The sequence below is a fragment of the Cricetulus griseus genome (assembly GCF_003668045.3).
Source record: "Cricetulus griseus strain 17A/GY chromosome 1 unlocalized genomic scaffold, alternate assembly CriGri-PICRH-1.0 chr1_0, whole genome shotgun sequence".
NCBI lineage: Eukaryota > Metazoa > Chordata > Mammalia > Rodentia > Cricetidae > Cricetulus > Cricetulus griseus.
The window spans coordinates 263,509,390-263,528,210 of NW_023276806.1; the positions used below are offsets into that span (position 1 = coordinate 263,509,390).

The 18,821-nt window shown below is 46.9% G+C and overlaps 1 protein-coding gene across 1 annotated transcript in view; it reads left to right on the plus strand.

The window, feature by feature from the left end:
- The first annotated feature begins 3,250 nt into the window (after positions 1-3,250).
- Rsph14 (radial spoke head 14 homolog) overlaps positions 3,251-18,821 on the plus strand; it is a 74,192-nt gene continuing 58,621 nt past the window's right edge. Inside the window, exons 1-3 of the mRNA XM_035451786.1 lie at positions 3,251-3,488; positions 4,888-4,990; positions 10,311-10,429. Coding sequence (XP_035307677.1) covers positions 3,290-3,488; positions 4,888-4,990; positions 10,311-10,429 — 421 coding nt within the window. The 5' untranslated portion in view covers positions 3,251-3,289. The remainder of the gene's footprint in view (positions 3,489-4,887; positions 4,991-10,310; positions 10,430-18,821) is intronic.

An 18,821-nucleotide genomic window follows, 5' to 3' on the forward strand; every position in this document is an offset into this window, starting at 1 on the left:
AGAGAATGTCACCCAAAGGTTAAGGTCGCCCTATCTTTTCATTCCTTCCCAATCACCCATCAGACACATATAGACCCCAAGGAGCAGTCTTCATCAAAAGTAGCCTTCCCATCCCTGAAAAATAATCTAACACTTGTTATAACCCGAAACCAGGGCTTCTCTCTACAGCAAGACAGTGGGAAACTATATTAAATGTGTAATATTCAATCATCATCGTTGACAGGATTTAGATTTACCCCTAGGTAGACACAACTCTGAGAGCATCTGTAGGGACAATTTCAGGGAGCTCTGACTGTCAAGAGAATACCCATCATGACTATGAGTTGAGTACCAGTTGGGCACCAACCTTTAGCGCCCCTACCTGCTTCATATTCCATCGAGTTAGGGGAAGGTGAAGAGTCAGAGCTGAGAGTCACTTTAGCTGTCTCACCTTCCCCAAGGCCATGGACTGTATCTTCAATATATAAGGTGAAATAAATAATAAATCTCTCGGTTTCTTTTTTGTCAGATTATTTTGTCATACTAACAAGAAAACTATCTAATGCACCCAAATATCTATCTATGCACCTCTTTCATCAGTGGTCTTCATTTTAGTCAACGGAGAACAAGGAAAACTAAAGGGTTTTCCTGGAGTTCGTGAACGGAATATAAAACAGCCCATTGAGCTTGGATGACCTTTCCACAGGGGTTGCCTAAGACCATTGGAAAACACAGATTTTAAATTACAAGCCATAGCAAAATCACGGTTATGAAGTAGCAACAAAAATAATTTTGTGGCAGCGGGGGTGGGGTGGGGGTGGTCACAGTGTCATGACAAACTGTCTTAAAGGGTCACAGTGTCCTCCTACGCTCATGTTTTGAATGTTTAGTCCCCAGCCGGTGAAAGCTTTAGACTACGGAGGGAACCAGGTCACTGGGGTCAAGTCCATAGAAATATATTATCCCTGCTACACTCATCTCCTGCTCCCAGCTTTCCCACTGTCATATTTTCCCAGGCACCCACAGGCTGGCCCCCCTCCTGGAACTCTAAACCAAACCAAAGCTTTTCTCTTTTGAGTTGCTTCTGTATTCCGGAATATATGAATTGTAGAAAATGCTTTTAAATTGTAACTCTTAATTCAAGTCCATCAACCGCTCAGTCTACATTTACCGAAAGCCTCTTGGCATGTCAGGCACAGAGAGACAATAACCAGAAAGAGCACAGGTGAGACCTTGCTATGTGAGAGGGGGTTGGGCTGAGTTGTGTCTATAGGGGCTACCAGACAGGGTTTTGTTATATTGTGTGTGTGTGTTTGTGAAAGGTTGTGTGTGTGTGTTTGTGTGTGTGTGTGTGTCTCACATGTTGTATGTTTATGTTAGGGAAGGTAAGCTGGGCTTGCCATATTGTGTGTAGTATGCTAGGCAGGATTTCAGTATGTTGTGAGCATGAGGGAGAGGATTAGGTGGGGTAGGGCTATATCGTGTGTCTCCCTCCCATGTGGTGGTAATAAAGGAATACACCACCACCTCCTGTCTCAGGTTAGGAGTTTGGACTCAGGACTCAGTCCACTGTGGAGCCAAAGGGGACGTTAAGGAGGGCCTGTTGGGACTGGTTTGCTTTAGAAAACAGCCACTCGAGCCAGGATGTGCTGGGCGATCAGCTTGCAGAAATGTGAGCCCTGGCTAGGCAGTTCTGGGGACAGGGAGGGAAGCAACCGAATCTCTTTGAGAGTCTTAGCCTTAAAATACATCAAGTTGTAGGGCAGTGGTGGCGTACGCCTTTAATCCTAGCACTCGGGATGCAGAGGCAGGTGGATCTCTGTGAGTTCGAGGCCAGCCTGGTCTACAGGCTTCAAAGCTACAGAAAAATCCTGTCTCGAAAAACCAAAACAAACAAAACAAAAACAAAATCATAAAGTTAAACTCCGATGACCCAAAGCATGCAAAGTACACAAGAAAGAGAAGGGCCTAAATCAGTCATTTCCTTTTTCATCAGTACCATAAAGGTGACTTGCCTTCGTTCTAAGTAGTAACATTGTTAAAATATTATCGTTTTTCCATTCTCTGCGGGGCTTAGCCCTAGGCCTTTTGCGCCTGCGCCTTAGCTCTCTAGGGTGATGACCAGGAAGCTGCAGACGCTGGCAGTCTCCTAGCAACCAGGTCGCTTGGGACTGGAATGAGCGCTCTGCCTGGCAGAGACCAGGACTAAAGCGAGTGAGGCAGCTGCAGCGGGTAGGTATTGGGGAGCTTCCTGACCTACCCAATTCCGTTCACACGGGGCTCACGACCCCACACCCTGGGTCTCGCCTTTTCTTTGGTGGCTAGATTCTTGTAGTGTGTACCCTTTACAGGAGGGCAGCCCCTATCCCAGAGACCATGATTCCCTGGAGTGGAGCCCATTTCAGAGATGGCTGCCACCTTCCCAGCCTGGCCCCTTTCCTCCCCTTCTTGGCTGGTGGCTGGTACCACAGTCTGGCTTGTCGTTTACTTGCAGAACTGAGTCCCGCTCTTGCCACTAAACGCAATAATGAGAAAGATAACCACAATCAATACATTTCAAGTTCTGTCGGCCAGGCTCCTGGGTCTCATTTAAACGACAATGCTGGGAAGTGCAGGAAGGTAGCACTCTTATTACCTAATTTTTCAACTGCAGAGATACACACGGAGGGTAACCCATAGCCTAGGACTATGTCCCATTCTTAACCCTGAAGCCACATTGCCAGAGAGGGGGGGGGGGTAATAAGAAATCATTCTTTAACCTTCATTCCTTTTTTTGAATAGGTCCTAAACATGTGACTATGTGTCTTTGACATGAAGGAGCAAGACCTCTGAAAAGCTTCTAGCTTTACCAACTCCCTAGCCAACTTATGTTTCCTTACTTATAAATGTGGATGACTATTTATTGAGTGCTTAAGTTAGATACCAGTTAGGTACTAGTCATGGCTGCCACGAGACATCAAAGGACACACCATCTTGGTTTTTGCTTGGTTGTTTTTCTGCTTGCTGCCTGTGACCAAAGTACCGATCTATCAAGTATCCCAAGCAGTTTCTTCTGTCATTAAGGACTGAGATTTGTAGTTTGGGTTACTTACCTGTGCCGTGACCTTGAGAAATTTCACCATCTTCTGTTTGCTCTTTGGTAAATCAGGTGAAAGTATCCTACCGTGTTTGTCTTCACAGGTAGTTTTGGGCTGAGATGGCTGGCTTCTACATCATGGTAGTAATACCAACAGCTTTTTAATTTATTTTTTCTTTTATTAGTGGTTTCTACAGAGCTTCATTTTCAAAGCCCTTTGGCAGGTGTGGAAAGATGGCTCATGCACGGATCTCCATGTACATGCCTCCTGACATTGACCCCACAAAGGCTGCCATTGCTTACGGCTGTCGAGCCTTGCCCAAGCTTAATGAGGAGCTGCAATCGGAGGTTCTCCTGACAAGGCAGAAAGCCCTAGTGGCTCTGTGTGACCTCATGCACGATCCTGAGCATGTCTATGAGGCCATCCACATAGGTAAGAAAGGCACGCCCCAGGTGGTCATGACTGGGGTCCTGGTGTGTCTCAGACATTGGATGGCGTCAGTAGAAGAGTTGCTACTTATTAAGCCTGACTTCAGGCCAGCAGTACTCCTTAGTGCAATGCTACCTGCAAGAGAGAGAACATCCTCAATCTACAGATACAAAAATCAGTGTTAGGAGAGCGGCACAAGTCCAAAGTTGCCTAACCAAACAACAACAACAAAAAAGTTAAAAAGGAGGGGCTGGAGAGATGGCTCATTGATTAGGAGCTCTTGCTACTTTCCCAGAGTTCAGATCCTAGCACTCAGATCACAGAGCCTACAACTGTCTGCAAATCTGGCTCCAGTGTGCCTTGCACTCACGTGCACAAACTTACTTTCAGACTCACGCCCCTACACATAATTTAAAATAATATAAGTAAATCTTTAAAAAATTAGGCAGGATCTTTATACACTAAATCTCTGGCCGATGCAAGGGCATGAGACTAGTTTGTGGAATGTCTCTTTTTTGACTTTGCTTTTTATATTTTCATTATGTGTGTGCCTATGGGTGGTTATGTGTTTGTGAGTGCAAGTGCCCACGGAGATCAGAAAAGGGTGTCTGATCCCCAGAGCTTTAGTTATGGGTGGTTGTGAGGTGCCTGAGACTCGAACTCAGGGTCCTCTACAAGAGCAGCATGTGTATGGCAGGTTTCCAATCTGACCTCACATCTCTCCTGAGATCAAAGGAATGTCAAGGGCAATTTTCTTCACCCCAGGACTGACTGCAAGAAGAGGAACTAGTAGGAAAAATGAAGGGTTGGGGATTTAGCTTAGTGGTAGAGCAAGAGCACAAGGCCTTGGGTTCAGTTCTCAATTCCAGAAAAAGACAAAATAACAACAACAACAACAACAAAAACAAATATAAAAGCAAAACAAAAAAAACCTAAGGTAAGTGATTTACACAATGTCAGGTGTAATGGCCCACACTCTCAATCCCAGCACTTGGGAGGCAGAGGCAGGATCTCTGTCAGTTTGAGGTAAGTCTACATGGTGAGTTCCAGGATAGCAAGGGCTACACAGTTAGACCCAGTCTCAAAAAGACCAGAGAGGGGGGAGAGAAAGGCGAGGGGTGAGGGAGGGAAGGAGGGAGGGGGAGGGAGGGAGGAGAGAGAGAGAGAGAGAGAGAGAGAGAGAGAGAGAGAGAGAGAGAGAGAGAGAGTTATGAAGGATTAGATGAGATGATCCCTGGTTGTGAACCCCTTCTACTAACAGATGCTGTGCCACAGACTTGATTCCCCCAAACCCAAAGTATAGACCTTTGGTACTTTCCTGTTACCAAACACTGGCTCACATGTTGACTTCTAGCCAATCTGTTGGACTGGCAAATGTTCAAAAGGTTACCTGTGTCCACAGGCTGCCTGGAGAGCCTGAAGGTCCTGCTGAAGGATGAAGATAACCTGGTGCGGATAAAGACCACCGAGGTGCTGCATATCATGGCCACCCATAATATAGGCAGGTGGGCAACTACTAATGAAAACCAAGGGCCCAGTTAGACACTGTGCCGTTCCCCCTGGTAGACATCTTTGCATAACCCAGAGTGCTCCAAATTTTATCTGTAGCACTGGTTTCAGGTGGTACTTCTATTTGCTAATGACAGTTCTCTCGGTAGGGCAGTTTTGGTTGTCTTTTGGCGCTGGGGATTAAACCCAGGGCCTTGTGCGTGCGTGCAGCACAGGTGGTCTACCCCGGAGCTGTATGCTGGTTCTGTCCTAATTGTTATGATAGCTCCTGGTTCTAGCCTTCCCACGTTGAAGGCAGAAAGTTCAGATCCAACATCTGCAAACCCTTTGCGTTTCCTGAGTCCCTGGTCTTCGATCCTCACAGGGGGCATGACCTCACCTTCTGTTGTAGACACCGGTCTGAACCGGTCTCACCTCTTGCTGAGACACTGAGGCTTAGCGTGCAATACCTGTAAAAGGCCCCTCCTGCAGCAAGGTTCGTTATTTGCACTTAAACGCTATTTCACCTTGCTAGTTTAGTTAGAGAATGGGGTGGCTGTTGGGGCAGGGTGCCCCCTTCTCACATTAGCCGAGCACACCGCCTTGATTAGGGAGCACCAGCTGTACTTGATATCAAAAACAGAATCCTAGGTAGGGATATAGATCAGCAGCAGCGCCCTCTCCCTAGTCTCCTGTATAAAGGCCACTGCCATTCTTTAGATACCCACAGAAAAAGAAAGCAGCTCCAAGGGCAAGCCGCCAACTGTCCCAGGCTTATTTAGTGTAAACACTGGCATTCACAAAGGCTTCTTATCATCCCCCCCAGGGCCTCATGTTGTTTCAGAAAAACTCAAAGTCACTCTGGGCTTTGCTGTTTGTTACCCTATGCTTTCAGACCCTTAGTGACAGCCCTGCACCTGTTTCAGTCGGACGCTGATCAGGCGCTGTGGTGGGACATGTGTAGGGGGCACACAGTGCCATCCTGGCCCTAATGCAAGAAGGTACATCAATGCGCTGGGCAGAGCAGTGAGGTAGAGACACGGGCTCTGGCCTGCCGGGGGTGGGGGGTGGGGTGGAGGAGTACCCCTTTCCTGCTCTGCACCCTAGCCAAACCTCTTGATCCCATCATTTTATCTAAGATAAAACCTCAGCAGAGAGGACAGCTGTTGTGCTCTGGAGTTGGAGAGCTACTGGAGAGCCACTTGACTGACCTGTGCTCCCCACACTGGGCTTTGACTGGACACTAGGAAGCTCTGGAAACTGTTCTGGGGAGGCTGGAGCCTAGCTGTCCTCATATGGCTGTCAGCATGGATTCTATGGGTCACAGCCAAGCCCAGGTTCCGGAGGGACCCAGCCTCTTCCTCGCCTTCCCAGTTTGCTGGGATACAAACAAGTGAGCTTCTGATACCACAGACAGAAGCTGGTCCTACTGGCATGCCTTCCCTGCCCTGAAACGGAGCTAGAATGCGTCTTACAGCTGCCCCTCCCAAATGTGTTGAGCGTAGGGTTCCAAACTTAGCCCTTTCCCGGCACACCACAGTAGATAAGGGAGGTAAATCATTCCAACCAAATGTTGTTGGTTTCTAAATAACACCCCCTAGTTCAGTGGTGATACACCTCCGCCCCCCCCCATGCATGCCACATTCTTTTCTTTTGCTCCCCCTTTTGCTCCCTGTCCTCCCTCCCTCCTTCCTTCTTGGGATGATAGGCATTGATTGAACTTTGGGGCTTTGTCTATGCTAATATAGTACTCCAGAACTGAGCTGCATCTCCAGCCCACAGTGGTGATCTTGTTACTATGGCCAGTGGCTTACCAAGCCCTAAGTGACCGTCCTGAACTTCCAGTGTTGAAACTCTTTCACCCTGGCATCACACAAGTCATGACAAGAAAGATGAAAAAGGATGGCCTCCTAAAGCATGGCATCTTGGCACCTTGAGTTGTTAATTCGTGCAGCACCCCGATGAGCAGGAAGCTCCTGGAGAATTCTAGTCCTCGCTCTTTTGCTGGCTTGCTAGCAAAGGGGCCATTTTGTTTGTTTGTTTTGTTTTGTTTTTCGAGATAGGGTTTCTCTGTGTAGCTTTGGAGCCTATCCTGGCACTCGCTCTGTAGACCAGGCTGGCCTCAAACTCACAGAGATCCACCTGCCTCTGCTCCCGAGTGCTGGGATTAAAGGCGTGCGCCACCAATGCCTGGCATGCTACATTCTTTTTTTCCCTCCCCCAACGTAATATTTTTATTAATTATTTGGGAATTTCATGCAATGCACCCCAATCACACCCATTTCCCATTCCTCCCAGGTTTACCATCCCACCTTGCTCCACCCCCATAACAACAACAACAACAACAACAACAACACAAAAAGCAAACAAAAAACCCACCACGTCCCATCTGTGTTGTACAAATACTCATTTGGAGCATGGACAAACTCCCAGGAGGAGCCACGTTCTTTAGAGTCAAACGACTTTCTTGCTTTGAGTTTTTCTTTATGGTGTTTTTGCCTTTAAAATTTTTTATTGTTACCAAATATTCATCATACAAAACCATGAATTTCATCATACTTCCAAGCAGGTATATCATGTACTTTCTTTATTCCCACCCTCTCTTGTTACCTGGTCTTGTCTCCCATCCCTCTGTCCACTGCTCTTCCTTCTCTACCTAGATATCCTTTTTTTGTTTTGTTTTGTTTTTGTTTTTGTTTTTTTATTTTAACCTGTTGATGTTGGGAATTGAACCCAGGGATTCTCGCTAAGCACACACTTTAGCAGTGAGTTCTATCCCCAGCTTCTCTCTCCTTTTCTCCTTTTCGACCTTTTCTCCTTCCCTTCCCTTCTCCTTCCCTCCTTCTTGTTGTATTGCTCAGGCTAGCCCAGAACTCCTGGGTAACAAGTGATTCTCCCATCATAGCCCCTGAGAACTGGGACCAAGAAGCATGCCAGCCCAGTTTGCAAAGCATGCCTGGTGTGGAATGGGTCACAGGGGAGGAACGGAGGAAACCCAGCAGCTCTGGAATGGGTGTGTCCTGCCGCCATTTTCTATCCCCCCAATCGTGGGAGTCATTCTAAGATTAAAATTTCTCCAGTGTCTCAGCACAGTAACTGGCTGGATAAGTCCCTTGTGCTGGATATTTAGTGAAGAGCTTCACACATGACTTTAATCTATTCCTGAACCCAATCTGACAGATGTGATCTCAGAAGACTCCTTTGCAGATGCTGTTGTCTACTTAAAAGACATGGTTCATAATCAAGGGATTAAAAGAAACAATGTATTTCCTTTAAATTGCTCATTTAAGTCAAAGCACAAACGGCAAGACATTTGCCATTCCCTTTGTAAGACCCAGGCTTTTTCTAGGATATGGGTCCATCAGGTGGTGGTTTTTTGTTTTGTTTTGTTTTTTTTTTATTGACTTTTCTGTTTAAACTACTAGTTTGATTTGCAGCATGTTTCTCAAAAGCACACCAAGATCAAAACGACACTATTGAAATAATCTGCATATAAAAATGTAGAATTATCTTACAGTCCCCTCATCTTTTAAAATAGACTCATTTGAGTTTTTATATAGCATTCAATTTTTTTCAAGAGAAAATAAAAACAATTCTTTATCTAAGTGGCTTACCTAGTATTAATTAACTTCTGTGTCATAACAAGCACAGAGGGCAGCCATAAGTCTGGAGGGAAGCAGTTGGGTGCCAGGCCTGTGAAATCTCTCCCTGGGAGCCAGCATTTGTTGTAGAACAGTGGTGAGCTCAGCTCCACTGTGCAGGCAGGGTGAGTTACAGGTTTCTGCTGCCTTGTGCCATTTCCCAGATGGCGGGGTCGATGCTCACAATGGTGAAAAGAATCCATGCTGTAGAAATCCCGAGATGCTGCTCCAAAGTGGGAGGGCTGGGATTCTTGCCACTCCACAAGCCACGGTGCTCTGCAGTTATGACCTTCCAGGTTTCTAGAATGTGGCAGAGATAGAATGTCTTTCAGCAGGGTCACTGACCTGATCTTATCTGAACCTTTTTAGAGATCATACTATAGAGCTATAGTAATAAAAACAGCAGACACACTGGTCAGTGGAATAGAATTGAGAGGCCATGTGTAAGCACATCCTCCTACAGCCACCAGGTTTTTGACAAAAAAAAAAAAAAAAAAAAAAGCCAAGAATACACACTGGAGAAAAGGGCATCTTCAACAAAACGGTGGTAGTCAAACTAAATAGCTATGTGCAGAAGAGCAGAACTATAGCTTTATTTCTTACCTAGCACAAAACTCCAAATGGATCAAAGACTTCAACTAAAGTCTTGATACCTTGAGTCTGGTAGAAGAAAAAGTAGGGAATACACTTGAATTCACTGGCACAGGAAAGGACTTTCTGGACGGGGACACTGACGGTGTAGGCGCTCAGACCAACAATTAATAAACGGGACCCAATGAAATGGAAAAGCTTCTAGACAGCAAAGGAAACTGCCATCCAACTGAAGAAGCAGTCTGCAGGATGGGAGAAATTTATTTACCAGTTATACCAGCCATATCTAGACCATACAAAGAACCCCCTCCCCCAAATAAACTTCAAGAAAACAACCCAGATAAAACCAAGGCATGAAACTAGTTAATCAGAGAGTTCTCAAAAGAGGAAATACAAATAGCTGAGAGACATTTTCAAACATATTCAGCATCCTCAAATATCAGGGAAATGCATATTAAAATTACTTTGAGATTTCAGCTTACTCCTGTCAGAATGGTATATATATATATATATATATATATATATATATATATACACACACATATATATATATATGACAAATGTTAGCATGGAAAGAATCCTTCTTCACAGCTAGTGGGAGTGCAAACTGGATGCAGCCACTATGAAAACGAGTGTGGCAGTTCCTCAGAAAGCTAGAAATAGAGCTACCACACGATCCAGTTATACCACTCTTGGGCACATGCTCAAAAGACTCTGTATCCTACTGTAGGGACAACTGGTCAACCATGTTCTATTCACAATATCTGGGAAATAGAAACAACCCAGATGCCCACAAACTGATGAACGGATAATGAAAATGCAGTGTATTCACACAACAGAAGAGCATTCAACTGTTAAGACAACTGAAACTGAGTCTGGAGAGATGGTTTAGTGGTTAAGATTTGTGGCTCTTGCAGAGGACTGGCGTTTAGTTCTCAGCACCCATGTGGTGGCTCCAGTTCCAGGCTTTCTTCTGACTTCCTTGGGCATCGGGTGCACATGTAATATACACAGGCAAAAAGACCCACAACACATAAAATAGATAAATCTTGAAAAAAAAAATGAAATGGTCTTCTGATGTCTAAACCCATCTTCCCATCTTTAGAACTGGCCTCTTAGAGAAAGGTGTCATCCTAGCCCTGGCATTACTGCTGAGTGATCACCAGAAAGTCTGCCGGGAGAACCTGCACCAGGCATACAAGCATGTGGCGCAGACGCCTGAAGGTAGGGTTGCATCACACATGGGATCTGGTATGCTATTGCCCATGGTCTTCCCCTCCAGGTCAGTTTGTGCAAGGCTGCAGATCACAGTCCTTGATACTCCCCCCCCCCCTTTTAAAATGACCTTGGCGTGGGGCATGGTAGTGGGCAACCTGTACTCCTAGCTACTCCTAAGGCTGAGTGCAGAGGAGGATCAGCCTGGACAGCAGAGTAAGCCTGTCTCAAAACCATAGAGACAGCAACAAAGTTACCTCTTTTGTTAAAATAAGACAAATGGATTTCGCGAAGTTGGGAGTGTAGCTCAGAAGTAGGATAAAGACCATGAGTCCCATCCACTTCTAAAAATGCAAATCAGTGAATATTTGGTTAACTTGTAACACTTGCAAGCAAACACAAAGCCTTGTGGCTTGTTCCCAACACCCCAAGCCTTTCCACAGGCCCCATTCTGAGTTCCTCTTCCTCAGGGTGACTCCTGCAGTTTGTAAGGCCACATGGTGGGTTGTCTGTTTTATTTATTTATTTATTTTTCCTTTTGGGGATACTGGTATTGAACCCAGGCTTCACGTGTGCTGACCAAGACTCCATCATGGAGTTTACATTCCTAGTTTCGTTTATGACTCCAAGCTTTATGAGAAAGCGATTACCCAGTCTATACTATTTCAGTTTTAGAGTTTTAGGTGCTTTCATTTAGTGTTTCATTTTTGGATCATAGACTATTTTTGAAGGTTAGGATTTGCATTAAGTGAGAATACTCAGATTTCTCTGTTCTGCTGCTGAGGGAACATCTGATTGTATCTACTTAAATACAGTCCAAGTACTCCCTGCATCTTTCCCCACACGGTACCCTTCCTCTTCGGCTCCCTTGAGGCACTAACAATTTGCTGATGATAACCCTGCAACATGTACCTAGTTTTGCCACAGATACGGCATATAAAAATGCATATATATACATATATATAATGTTACTTTGCATATTTTAAGTCTGTGTTAAGTGAGTCTTGCTGTATGTATCCCTTTGCAACTTAAAAATACCCCAAGAAATAATATAATTTTGAAAAATATTATTGTATATGTGATGTATATCTCTTCCTATGCAGCATCACAGTTGTTGATGGTGATGTGTGTGTGTGTGTGTGTGTGTGTGTGTGTGTGTGTGATGACTAGTATGTGGAGAGCAGAGTGCAATTTTTGAACTTTTGGGAGTTGGCTCTTGCCTTCCACCTTGTAGACGTAAGGTTTGGTTTGTTCCTGCTGCTGTCCTGCATACTCCAGGCTAGCTGGTCCATGGACTTCCAGGCAGTTCTGGCTCCACCTTCCGTTTTTGCCTTAGGGATACTGGGATTATAGATGCCTGCTACTGTATCCATTTTTTTTTTTAAAACATGGATTCCAGGGATAGAGTTCCGGTCACCAGGACTGTGTGGCAACTGCTTTTACCTATGGAGCCACCTCACTGGCCCTAACATAATTTTGAAATGTACCCATGTTGTATTGAAGGGTCTTATCCTCTCGATGTACTCTTTTCTCATTAGAATATATACGAGAGAGAGAGAGAGAGAGAGAGAGAGAGAGAGAGAGAGAGAGAGCTTCTCTGTGTAACAGCTCTAGCTGTCCTGGAACTCACTTTGTAGACCAGGCTGGCCTCAAGGACAGACATCTAGTCTCCCAAGTGTTGGGATGAAAGGTGTGCACCACCATGCCCAGCTCTTGAGGGTACTGTGACATGTTCCCATGTTGGCTGTTTCCACTTCGGGGTTGCAGAAGGAATTCGTAATGAACATCTCCACATAGACCTTTCTGGTTCATGAGAGGGATGCCCCTAGAGTCTGCTAGGGAAGGCAATGCATGCCTGCCTTTACCTTTGCAGGGTATCAGAACTGCTTCCCAGCCTTCCCTCCCCCAGCCAGTGACATCTTTGTCAGTTAGCCCAATGTACGCTGTTATAGATCATTGCTGTATGGTGTTTCCCACGGGTGTGACTGGTGAGGATGAAAATCTCTCTGCGTGGCATTACCGCAGGTTCTTCTCTGCCCAGTGCCTCTGGGGAGCTGGGATCCATCCTGCCAATTAGTTCTTCTTCTAGTTCTTGTTAACCTGAAGGAGTTGCCCCAGATCCCAAGTGTTTGTTGATTGACTGCATTGATAATAACATTTTTCCCCCCTGGGCTGGTTGGGTAGCATGATGGTTAACCTCCATGACCAACTCAATGAGATCTAGAATTGTGTAAAAGATGGGCTCTGGGCATGGGTGTGAGGGACTATGCTGTGTGGGGTGGGAAGACTCACCCACTGTGTGCAGCATCATGTCCCGGTCTGGGATTCTGAAGAAAAGGAGAAAGTCAGCTGAACACATGTATCGGTCACTCCAACACATGTATTGGACTAGGAATGTGACGTTGATAGCTGCCTCAAGCCCCTGCTGCTGGGACTTTCTCCTAATGGACTGACTATTCCTGGATCTGTGAGCCAAATAAACCTTTCCTTCCTTAAACTGCTTTTGTCAAGAGTATTTTTATCACAGCGATGGAAAAAGTAACTGAGATAGGTAGCTTCCCATCATCCGTTCATCTGTTGACCATGGAGTTCTTCTTTTGGAAGTCAGTTTCACCGACTTTTCCTTTGTGCTCCCCCCGAAACCCCCCGCTCCCATGGGGGAGTGCTACAAAAGACAAGCCCATTTATCCCGAGCTCTTGAAGACATTCTGCCGTGTTTTCCAGGAAATCGGAGCCTTTATTTTTCACTTTTCGCCAGTGAAGGTCGTACCCTGAATGGAGCTTTGCCCATTTTCTTTCTCGACCTTATCAATCAATACTGCCAGGGCTGTGAAAGCTCTGATGTCCTGGGTTCGCCCCGATGCTCCCCATCTCCCTGTAGAACCCAAGCAACACAAAGGGCAGGAAGTCTATTGTCCCGACAAGCCCAATGAACGCAAGCCTTTCCGGAGATCTTGGTACCAGCTCTTTGTCACAGGCCTCGATGGGTGCTGATCATTGTGGATGAGGTCCCCAGAAGAGAGGCCAGGGAAGCCTGGTGGAGGGACTCGCATCAGGGACTGGGGTGGTTACTGGGAAAATGGACAGAGGGAGGGAGGCAGGGTGGTAGATGCCTAGGGCGATGCATCTTGGGATCACTTGGGTGCTGTGGCTTTTGGGTTCGCTGGTATGGGTGTATCTCACACGGTGTCCTAGCTGGGCTTCTGGGTGGGACACGGACTTTTGCTTCAGCATCTCTCTTATTAGTATGTGACCTTGGGCAGTAGCTAGTTGGTGGGAGCCTGTGTAGTTTGTCTGGGTGCTCAGCTAGCTTGCAGCATATGTTACGGGGCTTCCTGTCCATAACCACATTGGAAGGTTTTCCTTTTTTTTAACCATGGCATCCTTGGTGCCTGAGGCTCCATGGCACCACCAGTGCCTGGCCTCTAGAGTATCTTGTGTGTAGCTAATGTTGTTTAGCAGGTGGATATACCTGCAGGTTTTTTTCCTTCTCAATCCTTGGTGCTACCAAGGTCTGACTTGTTCCCGGAATAACCAGCAGGGGGTGCTCCAGGACTAGGGCCTGTCTCAGTGACTGGCTTCTCATGTCCTAAGGGGTTCTTGCCCTGTTAAAAGAAGAGAAACCCAAATAGAAGCCATAAATGCCACAAAGGGGCTGCCAGGCAGGCCAGGTTTCCTAGAAACTGGTGGCCTCGAGTGCCCACCCAGGATCCTCTTGTTTCAGGTATTAACTGGGTATCTTGGTGAGTTTGGTCTGGTTCTTTCTCATGTAATTCCCTCCTGCTGAGTCTGGCTCTTAGACACTGACCCAAATATAGCAGTGGCAGTATAATTTACCATCTCTGGCCCTGATGTGTGCTGCCTGGCCTTGGGTCAGGCTCTGGAGATTGACACAGGTACCCTTTCTGGTCACAAACAGCCAGTGATGGAGTACAACCTCCATCTGTGGACAATCACTCACTGGCTTCGGAGAATGTCTAGATCTTAGTGGGGGCAGTGGTTGCCACAGGAAGATGTCTGCATGCAAGGTTAAGAGGCTGCAGGGAGCTTCCCTGGAGTCATATTGTCTGGGCTTGACTGAGATCTGGGAAGCTGTTCCCACAGGGAGCTGAACCTGTGGGGACCAGCTATTTCCTGAAGTGAAGGGCTGCTGGGGAAACTTTTCCTTCATCAGGTTACCCCAGTCCCAGGCAGGCCGCCCTTGTCCTTCTGCACCAGCTGCCCATTTCCTGGTGGCCTGTGAGGGACTCTAGGAAGCCCTTACTCCTCCTGCATCTGATAGCACACCCATGTCCTCAGGCTGATGGTCCTGACCCTGACCTTAGCTAGGATAATGCCTGACTACAAGGACCTATTTGGTTTCTGGGCTAGCAGCTGTCATTAGTTTCTGGGGACCTCCTCCTCTCTACCCCCTGGCACCTCCAGCAGAACAGATCTGTTACCCATCTAGCTCCTGTCAAGACTTAACCAGGATCCCAGGACTTACCCTCACTGTCCCTCTTGGGCCAAGCAGGCTTTCTCAGCTCCTTCCATTAGGTTTTCATAGTATCCCCTAGGGTTCACAATAGCCTATTACCGATGGAATTACCACAGGGACTGGGGTCCCCTGGGGCCACACTCTAGGCTGTGCTGGCTGGCACCTGGTATGGGAACTACCCTAGTCCTGAAGCTCCCTGTTAGGTCTCTGTTGGTGAGTCCTCCAGAGTGCCACCCAGCCTCTGGTGGCTGCTCATCCTCATGGTGCAGTGCAGCCCTCCATGACACCTGCCTGTGTGCCACCTGGGCCCACTCTCTGCCCATTTGTCTTGGGTATCTGCTATTATCTAGGGCCCAGACAGACCACATACAAGCCTTTGGGGCTGTAGACTGGCCATGTCATTTGCTATGCTGTTTGGTCGTGGCAAGTTGTCCCCTGGTAGGGTCCCTACCTGTGTGTGTGTGTGTGTGTGTGTGTGTGTGTGTGTAGGTGCGCCCACACATGTACACAATTGGCATGTATGTGTGTGGAGCCATAGATAACCTTGGGTTTTAGTCCTTGGCAACTGTCCATCTTGTTAGCAAGGTATTTTACTGGGATGTCATCTAGGCTGGCTAGTAAGCACCATGGATATGTCTATTTTCACCGCCCCAGTACTGGGATTCCAAATCCTCACCATGATGCCCAGCTTTTCATGTGAATGCTGAGTCAAACTCTGTTCCTCGTGTTTGAGCAGCAAGGACCTTACCAGCTGAGCCATCTTCCCATGTCATCTCCCCATCTGTAAAGAACCAACAATCGTAGCTTCTTAGGAGTGGGGTGCAAAACACAGATGTTCAGGGCAGCCAGCATCACTGTAACCACTGTGGCTGCCCCTGCATCAGTGACCATACAAGCCACCGAGGAAGGTGGCAGTCCCGGATGGTGGAGAGAGGCTAGACAGTACCGGCTAAGGGCTGGCCAGTCCCTTTGGCTATTCTCATCATCAGCTTCTCACTTATTTCCTTTGTAAGTCCTGTTATCAATTTCCCTGCTAGTGCTGGCTACTGGCATTTGCCTTGTAGGCCTCTCCTGGGCCTCTTAGAGTCAGCCTGCGCCCTCGGTGGAAGATGGGTCAGATAGTACATTGCAGATGAATCGTGGAACTTACTATATCATACCGACCTGAATTAGTGGAATTTGCCTATACCCTGGAGTGGGTGAGCATGGGAAGGTGGGGACATGGGGAGAGAGAGATAAGACCTTCAGCCAGGCTGAGGTAGATATAGCTTGACCATGAAGGATGGAAATACCTAGGACTGTGAGGTTAGAAAGTGAGAGGGAAGGAGGGAACCACCACAGGTGAACTGTAGTGGACACCCAGAGAGCCCAGCATGGTGCACAGAACAGAGGTCTGTCTGGGGAGGACATGATGGTTGATACTGATTAGGAACTTGACAGGATTTAGACTCTCCTGGAAGATAAGGCTCTGGGCATGCTGGGTGAGAGTCAGTATAGATTAGCCCAGCCACTGGACAAGCCTGTGAAAGATAATGTAGATTGAGGAAGCAGAGGAGGGAAGTCTCACCTTGATTCTGGGTTGCACACGTCACATGCTGAGTTCTAGACTGAACACAAAGGGGCAAGTGGGCACTCACATCCCTGACTGTGGATGCAATGTGATCAGCTGCTCCTACCGCTATGACTTCCCCACCATGATGGCCTGGAACCTTGAACTGTGAGCCAAAGTAAACCCCTCCTTCATTAAGTTGCCTTCCTCGGTTATTTTAACCATAGCAACAGGACAAGTAACCAATAAAAGGGTCGGGAGGGATCAAGAGAAGGTGCCCATGGGGCTCCAGAGGAAAGCCATTTCCTGGGTCAGGCCTCCTCTGTTCCCTGCACACACCAAGGGAGGCAGACTCTTTCATTTTTCCCTTCAGCTCTGTATTTTTAGGTTAAAGATGCTCGCAGTGAAATTAGTTTTCTGTTTCACAGTTGGTATTGAAAGCACAAAGGATGTCTCAGTGACTTACAGTCAAACATTTTATCTCCTTGAACAAAAGGCTCCTTGGGTTCTTGCCGTTGGTGACATGGGGGAAACTCAAAGGAGATTCCCACATAGGTAGGAGGGTGGGTGGACCAGAGACCCAGGTCTGTGTGTCTGTACCTGAGATCTGAGCATGTTTGTGTGGATGTCAGTTGCCCTATGCTTAGGGCTCTGTCTGGAGTTCTCCTCAGAGGAAACAGTTTCGGGGTGATCCTGCTTCCAGGATTCCGGCCCCATCGGCATGCAGGGCAGAGTGGGGATCCAAGCACCCTATTCCTGTGTTCCCCATGAAGAACAGTGAGTTGCACTGGCTTGAGAGAACCCCCCAATTGCTTGATTCCTGACCTTAATTTTAGGATGCTTCCCTGAGTAAGGTGGTCACCCGCAGAGGTGCCGAGTATTATTTTAATTCTAAGGAGTTTGACTGTGCTTGAAGCAGGCCCTTGTTGGGTGTATCTCCATGGCTTTTATCAGCACTGTTCTACCGCTCTGAGTACCTCTGAACACAAAAGCCAGCTAGTGGGCATCCTAGGATCTGCCCTATACGTTCTTCCTTCTGGGAAGCCAACTCACACCCTGAAGAGCTTATCCGTGGGGTAAGGAGCCCCAAAAAACAGTGCAAGCAGGGCCAGTGCTTTTTTTTTTTTTTTTTTTTTTTTTTGTGTGTGTGTGTGTGTGTGTGTGTGTGTGTGTGAAGTCTTGGGAACAGCAGAAGGGATCAGTACCAACATCATTCGTAACTTTCCGTCATTGGAGGCCACACCTGAGGGGCTCTGGCAGCTCTATTCTCTTTTGTGGCTCCCTTCCTTTTTAAAAGCTTATTCTCCCTCAACTTTCGCCCCCAAGTGATCTTACCTGTGCACATGTATAGACGTGGGGAAGGAGTGGGAGAGACCCCAGCGTGGAAGGTGTGTCTAGCTGCTTTCGATGGCACAGACTAAAGCTACACATGAGCCACACACAGCACACAGGAACAAGGTTTGGCTCCATTCATGGTATTTTATTTTCTTAAAGTAGACAATCTTTGACTTTTATATGCTCATCAGCTCTTCTCTCCCTCTGTACATCTCAACTCCATGGCGGTGATGCTGTACATTGACCTTGGTTGGACTCATGGGTACCAAACAAAGGGTTGAGAGGGATTTGGCAAGGGCTCTATCGGTGCCATCCATCTCCTTGGCAGCGGGGGTTTTTGCATTTATACACAGCCAGGGCTCTTTCAAGACCAGTGCCTGTGGGCCCTGGGGCTAGAAGGCCTGGAATGCATGGTCCCAGCAGGGCTTCCTTCAGGTCACAACTCTGGCTGTGCCTTCACAGGGGTCTGAGCAGCTCCCAGCCCACCTCAGGCTTGGAGTATTTGGGGACCAGGGAGCACCATCTCTTGCCTCCCCTTCCTTCATTTGGCAAAGCCATAGATAATTTACACCTTAAATACCAAGACATTTAGCTATTGTTCATTCGCTCCTAGGTAAAGAACCTTCTGTAAATACATCACATTTATTTTTCTTAAATAAAAACAAAGCAGAAAACGGCACCAATTACAAGAGGACATTGCAGAGGCTTATGTACATTTTGTCCCATGAGGCTGGCATCGGGGTGCCGTTTGCCCCAGAATTCTTTGGAGCCAAGGAGCAGAATCGTCCAGGTGACAACTTCTATACTCAGCAAGCCAGACACACAAAGGGACACCTGAAATGAAACGTGTTTTGAAAATCTGCATTTAAAAAAGAATATTTAATCACATCCGAAACTGTAGGTTTTTTTTTTTTCCTGCGAAACATAAAATTTGGCCAAAAATAAAAATTAAAAAAAAAAAAAAGATGCTAGAGAAGAAAAACCAGGTTTCCATTTATAAAACATCAGACCAGCAGAAGGGAAGCTGGAAACCCAGCTGG